Source organism: Phascolarctos cinereus, unplaced genomic scaffold (genome assembly GCF_003287225.1).
Source record: "Phascolarctos cinereus isolate Bilbo 61053 unplaced genomic scaffold, phaCin_HiC Scaffold_1;HRSCAF=81, whole genome shotgun sequence".
NCBI lineage: Eukaryota > Metazoa > Chordata > Mammalia > Diprotodontia > Phascolarctidae > Phascolarctos > Phascolarctos cinereus.
In genome coordinates, this window is record NW_027555514.1 from 192,598,092 (window position 1) to 192,610,289 (window position 12,198).

Genomic DNA, 12,198 nt, shown 5'->3' on the forward strand with positions numbered 1-12,198 from the left:
TTCCCTTCCTCCCTCTGCAGTCATCTGCTAGTTGACCACCCACTGGCCATCTCCTTTCCTAGGCCATCTTCTCTCCTAAATCCCATACTGCTATCATCCACTCCCAGCTGAATTTGTCCCAGATGCCAGGAATCCTAGTTATGGTTCTGCTCATGGCAGTCCTCATTTTGCATGAAAGGCAATGTGATGTATTGGATAGAGAGCTGACCTGGAAGCCAGAAAAACCTGGATCAAAGTTTCACCTCTGACAAATATTGGCTGTCATATTCTGGGCAAGTCATTTAACCCCTCGGTGATCTGGGGCAATTAAGACATTTGACAGACAAAGACCAACCTGTATTGGTAGAAGACACTTCCATTCCCTCTACAGTGACATCACAGGTCCAGTCCCAGCCTCTATTCCTATTTTACAGGTGGGGAACCTGAGGCTCATAGAGATAACTCGTGACTTGTCTAAGGTAACACTGGCAGGTTAGTGTAAGGGACTTGACTTGAATCCAGGTGTTCCAATTCCAAGTTGTATTCACTCCACACTATCCCCAAACATCCTGTATTTCCCAAGATAATTCACTAGAGATCCATCAGCACTGCTTTTATCTGAGAAGTGTAGAAAATTAGACCCGGAAGAGCCCTTTGAGGTCATCTAGTTTAACCCCTTTCCTTTATAGTCAAAACACTTCCTGAACACGAGCTAATGAGTTCCCTGAGCTAATTACTCTGTGTGTGAAGCAGCATATGGTTTTTTCTCTTCAAACTCTCTCGGACTTCAAAGGAATGTGGCTCTAGGCTGGTACTCTGGTATAAACTCCAGAGCAGAGCCTGGCTCTTGAGATGAGCTCTGTCAGAGGTGGTTTTGGTGTTCATGCTCCAGAATTTGATGAACACGTTCCGATTCCCAAGGCTTGAAATGGGAGAGGCTTCCATCCTCCCAGCTTTCAGCCTGGGTTCTTCTGTGGCCATTGAAGGGGTCTAGTGATTTCGACGTGACCTCTTACAACAGGCAGCTTCTCCATCCCGGAGCTCATTGGAGCTCTTTTATATAACCTTGCTCCCTCACTAGCTCTATACACAATTTTGCAGCTCTGTGATTTTCCTTAAGTTTAGGTAAGACCAGTGGGGAGTCACTCATCCAACTCAGCTGACTCCAGGGGCCTCTTATTTCCTTTAGAATCAAATATAAACTCCTCTGCTTAAGTTTTTAAGGCCCCAACCAACCTTTCCAGACTCAGTGGACATTGCTACACCTCCTTTGGTTGTGATCCAGCCACACTGGCCTTCTCTTTGTTCCTTATGTATAACACCCCATCTCCTAACTGTGTGCCTGAGAACAGGCTTTTGCCCAAGCCTGGAATGCACTCCCTCCTTATCTCTGCCTCATAGAGTCCCTTTCTTTCTTTTTTCTTTTCTTTTCTTTCTTTTTTTTTTGGGGGGGGGTTAGGCAATGGGGTTAAGTGACTTGGCCAAGGTCACACAGCTAGTAAGTGTGTCTGAGGGTGGATTTGAACTCAGGTCCTCCTGAATCCAGGGCTGGTGCTCTATCCACTGTGTCACCCAGCGGCCCCCTTTTCTTTCTTTGCAATTTAGGCATATCTCCTGATGAAGCATTTTTACTTCCCCTTCTCCCAACTGCTTATGCTTTTCCTCCCAAACTACCTTGTATTTTAACTATTTTGTGTTTATATTTGTGTGTGTATATACATCTACCTGAGTTCCAATCTGGCCTCAGACACTTACTGGCTGTGTGACCCTGGGCAAATCACTTAACCCTGTTTGCCTCAGTTTCCTCATCTGTAAAGTGATCTGGAGAAGGAAATGGCAAATCACTTCAGGATCTTTGCTAAGAAAACCCTAAATGGGGTCATGAAGACATGACTGAAAGGACTGAACAACAGCATATACATATATGCATATATGTGTGTGTGTGTATGTATGATATATGTGTGTATTGCAACTATTAATTTTTCATGCTTTTATATATTGTTATAGGTGCTTAGAATGGAAGCTCATTGTGAGTAGGAATATTTCCCTCTTTTTACTTGTTTTCCCAGGGCTTAGTATAGTTCCTGGAACATAACAGTTGCTAAATTAATACTTATTCATTGATTGATTGAGAGGCACCATGGGTTTGCCAGAGGGAAGAGTATTCTTCTGATTCCTTTTCCCAGAACTGACTAGGTCTTCCTGCAGCCTAACCACAATCCTTCCTGCTGCAATTTATGACACCCTCTCTTGTTCTGTCTGCACTAGGGGTGGGAGTACATTTGCTGTTTGACACAGACTTGAAAACTGTTTAGCAAAGATGCCTACTGCCTTCTATTTGGCAGGCACTGGGCTAGATGCTACAAAGTCCTGAGTAAAGCAAAAGTCCTCGTCTTCAAGGAGGTTACGTTCTATTGGAACATAGGAAGTTAAAGAGAAAAAATGAGCTAGACAATCATAGAATCTGATTATTTTAGATCTAGAGTAGGGACCTGAAAGATTACCCAATCCAGTGCCTTTATTTGATGCATAATGAAATTGTGACAAAGGGAGAGAGGAAGCAGATGTCCTCATGATCACACAAGTTATTGGTAGAGCCAAAATTAGAGCTTCCATTTTCTCGTAGTCTGGAGTTTTCCTAGTAAGTTATTCCTAATGGAATCAGTAGCTTGGTTCTCAGCTTGCCTGCTCTCATGATTAAATCCCATCCCACCCCCCAAAAAACTCTTGGCAAATGTGATTGGAATATATGATTCCATTGGCATCTGGAACTCCTAGTGTGTAAACTTATCTTCTAAGACAAGCTGGCAATTTAATTGTAAATTATACCCTTACAGAATTGTCTGGGGCACTAAAGGTTTAAATAACTTGAACAGGGTCACACAGTCGGGATTTGTCAGTACAGACCCCAAGTCTTTTCTGATTCTAAGACCAACCCTCCTCCACTCACTACCCCATGAGGCCAATTGGTTTTTAGGTTTAAGATCTTTAGATACAGAGGACAAAACAAGAGGAGGTTACAGAACAAGATGGGGCACCCATTAGCCGGTGACAACCCCAAGGACATACCCCATCCCCAAGACCATCCTTGTGCCTGGATCTATGAAAGAACCGTTAACAGACCATTCCAAGCTTCATTAGTATATGACAAGATCATATGTGAGAGCGGATCAGTGGGCAGCTAGGTGGCACAGTGAATAATGCACTGGCCTTGGAGTCAGGAGGACCTGAGTTCAAATCCAGCCTCAGATACTTACTAGCTGTGTGACCCTGGGCAAGTCACTTAACCCAGATTGCCTCCAAAAAAAATAGGGAGAGTGGGTCAGACAGACAGAGCCAGGCTACAGTTGCCCTGGCAGTAATCACTGGAAGGAGAGTTTTAGAATAGAGAAGAAAAGGAGACAGATTCCCTTGGACCAAGTAGAACCCAAAATGTGGAATCTGGGATCATAAGATCACAGGATTTCAGACTTAGAACAAGAGCTTTTCTAGAGTGACCAGCTCTCCCATTTTACAGGTGAGGAAATTGAGGCCCTGAGAATTGAAGCAACTTAAGGCCACATCCATACAAAGTTGACTCCAAATCCAGTTGTTGTTGTTGGGTTTTTTTTTCTGGGAGAATTTATTACCCTGTGATTCTATGCCCTGAACTCCCCATAGAGGATAGCCTGAAAAAAAGGGAAATAGAATTAGAGCTACCCAATAATTTATATTGCATTTTGAACCTCCAAATCCTGTCTTTGACTGTGAGAGGCCATGATGAGAACATGGTAATTATGGCCACAGCCATAAACTAAGGGCAATAGATACTGGTGCTTAAGATTTTTAAAATATGTGCAAAGAGTTATTTCAGGCCCTTAGTTACTCATCTGAAATCTTCAGGCCTGAGCAGCTCAATCACATGGCTACAGAGGCTGGGGGGATTGGGAGGTGAATGTTAAGTGTCAAGAACAGTTGGGCCCAGCTTACAGACATGGCGGGTGGTGCTGGCAGACACAGAAGAGCAGAGAGACAACGTATCAGAGAAATTCTCTTATGCAAAGGCAGCTAAGTAGTATAGCAATGCATACTGGACCTGGAGTTAGAAAGACCTGAGTTCAAACCCTGCCCCCAGATAGCTGTAAATCTTAGGCTAGTCATTTAGCATCTTCATTCAGCCTCATTGCCCTTGTCTATAAAATGGGGATAATAATAGTATCTACCTCATAAAGTTGTTGTGAAGACCAAATGACCCTGCCATATATGTCTGATGAGGCTCCAGGGCTCCGGGTTCAAATTGGCCATGGTTAGTCACAAAGCACTCTTTATTTGAAAAACTCTATTATTTCTCCTCACTCCCTCCTTGCAATACTGGGACTAAGTTACTGGGCCCTCAAGATGGTAATAATAAAGCATACTTTTCAACAGGACCATTGTGGTTCAAAGCAGTTTTCCCACAAGTCAGGTGAAATAGTTAGTTCAAGTGTTATTTTTCCCATTTTACACATGTGGAAACTGAGTGTTTAAGTGATTCATCCAATGTCATCTGTGTAAGTAGTATTAGAGCCAGGATTCTGTATCTGGTTAGGGTCTTACAAAGCAACTTTAGCTCTGCTCCTGGGACATAGTTACCCTGCCTCACCCGCAGCATTCCTGGCTAGCTGGTACCTAATAAGTGCCTGATAAATGCTTTTTCATTCAATCACCATTATCATCACTATGGCTCATGTATATATACATTTTCTGGTTAAAAAGAACTTATAAGTTCAGAGATTTAGAGCTGAGTTCAATGCTGTTATTTTCCAAGTGAGAGAACAGAGAACCACAGAGATAAAGTCATTTTTCCAAGATCACACAGGTATTACGTGGAAGAACCAGGATTGGAACACAGCACCTCTGACTCTGGATCTAGATTTGAACTCACAAAGAAGAGTCTTCCTAACTCCAAGCCCAGCACTCTATCCACTCATTGCACTATCTAGCTGCTCCACTTATTATGCATGTTTTATATGATTTTACCTCTTAGGTATAGTTTCCTAACCTAGGAAGATGAATCCTTCCAAATCTTTACCACGTTCCTGGGAGGCAGATGGTACAAGTGTTTTTATTTCAATTTAAAGATACGGAAACTGAGGTTTAGAGATATGATCTGATTTGCCCAAGATCACACAGTTGGGTGGTAGAAGTCAGAACCCAGGACTCTTGACTCACTATCCGCTGATCTTTCTTCCATTCCATGCTTTTGTTGTTGTTCAGTCCATTTTCAATCGTGTCTGACTCTGCATGACCCCATTTGGAGTTTTCTTGGCAAAGATACTGAAGTAGTTTCCTGAGTCTTCTCCAGCTCATTTTACAAATGCAGAAACTGAGGCAAACAGGGTTATATGACTTTCCAGGGTCACACAGCTAATAAGTGTCAGAGGCCAGATTTGAACTCAGGAAGATGAGTTTTCCTGACTCTAGACCTAGAGTGCTCTATCCAATGAGCCACATAAATTACATGCTACCTTTCTGCTATTCTGCTATTATCATCATTGACTATACCTGATTGTCATTGAGTCACCTGGGCTTCCAACTAAGCTTTGAGTATTTTGGGTGGTGCTAGTATACAGAAGGGGCTGCTCCATCACTGGAGCTCTGTAAGCAGAGACTAGAGGGCCACATACTAAGAACGTTTCACAGGGCATACTTCTCTAGACAAGGGTTAGACTGGACCTCTGAGGAACCTTCTATTCTGGGGCTCCGGGAATACTATTTGTTGCTTTTTCAGCCACGTCCTTCTCTTTGTGACCCCACTGGGGATTTTCTTGGCAGAATTACTGCAAGGATTTGCCATTTGCTTCTCCAGCTCATTTTAGCACAGCCCTCCTTCACTTAAATCCAATTCATTTGCAAGTCATGGCATCATCTTCCTGATATCATGGTCCTCTTTGAGAACAAAGGAAAAACAACAACAGATGAAGAAACTGAGACAAACAGGGTTAAGTGACTTGCCCAGGATCACACAGCTAGTAAGTGTCTGGGGCCAGATTTGAACTCACAAAGAGTCTTCCTAACTCCAAGCCCGGCACTCTATCCACTCATTGCACCACCTAGCTGCTCCATTTATAATGTATGTTTTATATTATTTCACCTCTTAAGTATTGTTTCCTAACCCATGAAGATGAATAGATTGGATCACACAATTTCTAAGTCCCCTCTGAGCTAAGTTCCCTTTACTTTTTGGGGATCCCACAATTCTCAGGCTATGTCCCCATCCTGCTTTCCTGTCACTTTTTTCCTCCTTAAAACAGATTCAGATGCTTGTGGCCCAACCACCCTGACCCTTAGAACGCCATCATGCAGGGGTGTGCTGAACCCAGTTGGTATAGGCTCCCCACGTAATTGTTACATGCTCAGTGTGAGCATTCAACCTTGGAAATCAACAAATGCTACAAATCAGGGCTTGATTTATTGTCTAAACTTAAGACTGTTTAAACTTAAGTGTCTAAACTTCGTCTAAATTGTCTAAACACTGATTGTCTAAACTTAAGAAAGTGACAGAGAAAATTTTAATAATGAAGATTAATCTAAAAAGTGTGTCATGAGTATAATTATTTTTCCTTGAGAGCTGTTTGTTAAACATTTACCAACACATGTATGCTATGCATATTAAAAATTAGAAATAGTCTTAGAAGAACAGCACTTGGGATCAACTTACAGAAGATTTAGGACCAGATCTTCATTCTATAGATAAGGTTCCTCTGGCAACAAAAGTAGGTAAATGGCTAGACCAAGGCCACACAGCTAATGCACAGCAAAGCTGAGGCTAGAACCTATTTCTTTGAGGGGGGTAGGGGAACGAAAAAGAGCCTGATACAATCGAATACATAGTTCCCTCCCCTTTGTTCATAGTACCTGCAGCCTACTAAGCAGACAGATCTAACTAAATGCCCTAATTCCACTGGAGTCTCCTCCAAAATGGATTGCAGGGGAAATACTCAGCACTTGGTTCAAGCCCTGTCTCTGATAGTTACTAGTCTTATGTCCTTGAATTAATCATTTTCTTATTCCGTGCTCTGATTCCTCAGTAAAATGAAAGGTTTGGGCTACAGCAGAGGCCGTGGGTTCCCCACCCCTGGATAATCTCTAAGGTCCTGTCCAGTCCTAAAAGTCCTCAGATTTTAGCATTCCCCCAGCTGACTAGGATAGCTGCTGCTGCCTGTGACTTTCTGGCTTAAGATGGACATTTCCTCCAGAGAGATGCCATCAGATACTGGAGTCCCAGAAGGAGCCATTCTTTGCACTGGGCCATCAGAGCTTTGTTCCAGGATGTTGATTAAAAATTGTATTTTCTTCTCCCCTGGGCACCAGCATCTGGGAAGCATGCTTACTTCCTTCAGGCAAATGGATGATTTGGGAAGTAGAAGAAAGAAGGTCCGGCTTATCTCCAGGAAATGTGCTCTTTCCTCCCTCCTTCCCTTGGGTCTTCATTGATATCATGCCCCTCTCTTGGGCCTGCCTTCCCTGGGGGTGTGAAAGTTGCCAGAGAGGAGAAGGTATATAACCTGGGGGTATTCTCTGGCTGAGCATCTGTGCCTTATAAAACACCCAGGAAACCAACACTGAGCCCACAGTGGTACTCACTATCCTTAAGGTATCCTAGAGTTTCTGTTCCATCCCCACCCACACTCAAATGAATTTTCCCCAGATGGTGGAATTCCTCATTATAGCTTTGATAATGAGGATGGAAGCTGCTTCTTCCTGTCCTCTAAGGAGAGATTCCAAGATGTCTTTCCTGAGCACTTTTCATAAACCACTGAGAAGACAGCAGAGTTTTATAAGAGAAGTACCAGCTGGCGAAGAGAGCAGGAGAGCGGCCTGCTTACCTGTGGAAAATCCCATTTTCTTGTGGCACTTGGTAAATTCAATATTAAAATAGGTGACCAGGGCGTGGATGTAGTCATTGCGCTGAATCTGGAGGCAGAATGCGGATGTGAATGAGAGCTCTTCAGTCTTCACAGTGTAAATGTCTACCTCCTGCAGTGGGAGAGGAAAGAGAGAGCACAGGCCACTTACCCCCTTTCCCCCAGGGCTGCCTGAGTCACAGGGTGGCCTCCATTGACTCTGCCCCTCCAGGGCTCAGGGAGTGATGCAAACTTATTGTGACCAAGGTCTGAAGAGAAGAGAAGTAAGGAGATTAAAAATGATATGTTAAACACGGTAAACCATAGGATGTATCTTAAACCCAAGAACAATGGATTTGAGGTTATCTGCTTTATTATTATTGTAACCAAGTCCTGGTCTAAGGATTCATCCTAACATGAAGGAAACCCTGGTTTCTTCAGTGCCATCCCAGCGGAGCAAAGCTCTGAGAGCCCCTGCCCAGCTGAAAAGGCCTCCCTTTAACCTGGTGAGGCTGTAACCTGGTAAAGTGCAAAGAGATTTTGGTCTAGAAGTCAGGAGAACTGGGCTGAGTTCAAATGGTGACACTCCTCATATGAAAACATGACAGCATCAAATTAAAGCTGGCTGATGCCTGAATTCAAATCCAATCTCAAGTACTAGCTGTGTAACTCTGGCCAACTCACTTCTGCCTCAGTTTCTTCATCTGTAAAATGAAGATAATATAGTTATCTGTTCCACATCATGGGAGCTAGGAGCATGGCACCCCCATGATCTGGAAAATCCACATAAAATTTTTTGGCCCCCCCCTTCATACTAGAGAAGAAGTCTGAATTTTTTTTCTTTTTCTTTTATGGGGTGTTTATAGGACCTTACTGTAAAATTTGGGTTAAGTATTTGGTCATAGGCTCTGTGTTGTCTGCTGGCCTTCACATGTCATGTGTGGCTTCCACTAAACTCCAAAAATATTCCCATTTAATTTCTTATGCCGAAGGTAGATATATTAGAGCCACAATAGGGAAAGTCTTGATATGGAAGAGATAACTGTAATAGCAGGGCTGTTGCTAGGTAGTGCAGAGAATAAAAGGCTGTATTTGGAAGCAAGAAGACCTGAGTTCAAAATTGGCTTCAAATAATTACTAGCTGTTTGATCCTGAGTAAGTTAATTAATCTCTGCTTTAGTTTCCTCATCTGTAAAAGGGGATTAGTAATAGCACAGACAATGATGAGACAGTATTTTAAAGCACTTTACAAATCTTAAAGCACTATAGAAATGGCAGCTATTATTGTAAGTAAGGATAAAGTGAGATTTTTGTAAAGCACTTTGCAAACCTTAGAGTGTTACAGTTATATAAATGCAAATTATTATTGTTATTATTGTTGCTATTGTAAATATAAAATGAAAGATTTGAAAAGTGCTTTGTAAAGCTTAATACACTATATAAATGCTAGCTATCATTATTAGATGATCTCTATAGGCAAGAGAGCACTAGATTTATAGTCCCAAGAACTGAATTCAAATTCTGTTCTCTCATTTACAAATTGTGTGACCAAGGACAAGTTAAGTGCTTTATCTCTCTAGGTTTCAAGTCTTCATCTGTAAAATGTGGATAATAATACTAGCACTTCTGATACCTCACCATTGTGCAGAGGTTATCCTGAGTTTGCAAAGAATATGTCATAAAGGGGCTGGTTCTATCAAGCTTTAGCCTTAAGCCTGGTCATGGATGATTTGCCAGTTGTCATTGTTTTCCCCCCTAAAATCTCCCCGACTCCTATCTTCCCTATTACTGTAGAGTACACCATCCTCCCAGTCCCTCAGACTTACAACAATCATCCTGCAGTCCTCACTATCTTTAACCCCCGCCCCCATATCCAAGCTGTTGCCAAGGTCTGTTGATTTCACCTTTGCAACTCTCTCATACATGACCCCTTCTCTCCTCTAACACTGCCACCACTCTAAGGAGTACAGACCCTCATCACTTCCCATCTTGATTACTGCAGTATCCCACTGGTGGGTCTGCTTGCCTCGAGTCTGTCACCACTCCAATCTATCCTCCATTTAGCCACTAAAGTGATTTTCCTAAAGTGCAGGTCCAACCATGTCACCCTCTACTCAGTAAACTTCGGTGGTTTCCTGTTGCCTCCAGGAGCAAATACAAAATGTTCTGTCTGGCGTTCAAAACCCATTAGAACCTAGCCCCCTCCCTTTTCTGTCTTCTTACATCTCACTCCCCAACAAGCACTCTTCAATCTGGTGACACTTGGCCTCCTGGCTGTTCCCAGAACAAGATGTTCCATCTCAGCTCCAGGCGTTTTCTCTGGCTGTCTCCTATGCCTGGAACTCTCTTCTTCCTCTGCTCAGATTACTGACCTCCCTGGCTTCCTTTAAGTTCCAACTAAAATGCTACCTTCCACAGAAAGCTTTCCTCAACCCTTCTTCATTTTGGTGCCTTCCTTCTGTATTTCCTATTTATCCAGTATACGGTGTATAGGATATATTTGTTTGCATCTTTGCATTAAATTGCAAGCTCCGTGACAGCAGGGAATGTCTTTTGCCTCTTTCTTGTATCTCTAGTGCTTAGTACAGTGCCTGGCACACAATAGGCACTTAATAAATGTTTATTGATTGATTGATTGTAGTAAAAGTCATTTTGGTCCTCTTTGAGAATGAAGGACAACAATCAAACCAATTGATTGACTGATTATAGTAAAAGTATTTCTATAAATTTTTAACCTATTTATCTTGTGCTCTGAGAACTTGTGTTAATCATCTTCCTCTTTTTAGACAAGGAAATATCAGGTTTTTTATATTTGCCTCAGGGTGATGAATTCTGCATTTCATTAACATTGCATAGTTTTCAATTGGATGCCCTCTAGATGAATTATCCATTTCACCATGCCAAAAGAATTGAATAGATGTTCATTCCTCTAAATGTGTTAATTGACATTAGGTTATGACATCAGGATACCAACAATTTCTTAACATTTATAGCATTATAGCATCAATTTTTTTCTTAATAGTCTTTCCTAGGAAGACCAGGGCAATTATCAATTGGTTCAGTTTTACTTCCAGCAAGTCATAGTGACATATACTTGTAATCCCTGCAACTAAGGGATGCACACCTATAATCCTAGCTACCGGCACATGTTTATAATTCCTACTGTAAATGGGGTTGGTAGATCATTTGAAATCAGGAATTCTGACTTGAGGGCTAATGCCAGTCTGATGCTCAAACTAAGTCTGACACCAATACAGGGAGCCCTTGGAAGGGGGGGGCCACCAAGCTGCCTAAAGAAGGGTGAATTGACCCAGGCAGAAAAACAGCAGGTTAAAGCTTCCATGCCAATCAGTATCAGGATTGGATTCATGGGTGGCAGCTGCATATGCAGCCTGGGAGAGATAGAGAGATTCAGTCTCAAAAAATAGAAATAATTTTTTAACCTCCGTATTCAAGTTCCAAAGCTACAGGTTTTATTCTTCCTTGAGAATATTTGGGCTTTTATACTTTTCAAATCAATATTTTGCTATGATTGAAGGTTTCCATGAGAAAAGTAGCTGATTTTTTAGTGGTGCCGTATTTGGTAATTCCCCTTGGAGTTCTGAAACTTAGGTCATTAAGTCCCCTAGGAGGTACAACAATAAACATGACACATGGCAATTTCCAGTGGTCTGGAGAGTAGAGGAACAGGCAAGGTGATGGCAAGAAAATGGCCATGGTAGAATATGATGCATGATTAGAGTTTATCTTGTGTTAAAAAAAAATACATCATGTCTTCTGCTAAGAAAGATAAGACCAGGCTTGTATCAGAAAGGAAGCTGGTAAAGCACTCTGCTAGTAATTAATGCACCAATGTAAAGTGTTTGAGCCAGTCATTAATGATCTAAACCAGGTCCATCGCTTTCCAATTTTTCAGAAACGCTAGCGTTTCAATCAGGCAGCTAGGTAGCACAGCAAATAGAGTACTGGGCCTGGAATCAGGAAGACTCATTTTCCTGAATTCAAATCTGGCTTCAGATACTTACTAGCTGTGTGACCCTGGGCAAGTCACTTAACCCTGTTTGCCTTAGTTTCCTCAAATGTAAAATGAACTGGAGAAGGAAATGGCAAACCACTCAAATGGAGTCATGAAGAGTTGTACATAACTGAACAACAAGAGTTTCACTTGCCTACCTTGACATTTTTGGGAAATCTTCCATTGTTCATTATACTAGGTATCTTAAATCTTTAGTAGTTCAAAGCTTTACTAAGACTTCTTGAATCTCTTATATTAATGGTCAGCAAGTTTTCTATTTTACATTTGATCCAAATTGTGTTTTCATTATATTAGACTTATATGGATGACCAAAAACTT

At 41.9% G+C, this 12,198-nt stretch overlaps 1 protein-coding gene across 1 annotated transcript in view; it reads right to left on the reverse strand.

Annotated features, from left to right (window-relative positions):
* The window catches only part of PRMT8 (protein arginine methyltransferase 8), a 161,807-nt gene that overhangs the window by 9,008 nt on the left and 140,601 nt on the right, over positions 1-12,198 (reverse strand). The window contains exon 8 of the mRNA XM_021001647.1: positions 7,827-7,977. Within this exon, the coding sequence (XP_020857306.1) occupies positions 7,827-7,977 (151 nt within the window). The remainder of the gene's footprint in view (positions 1-7,826; positions 7,978-12,198) is intronic.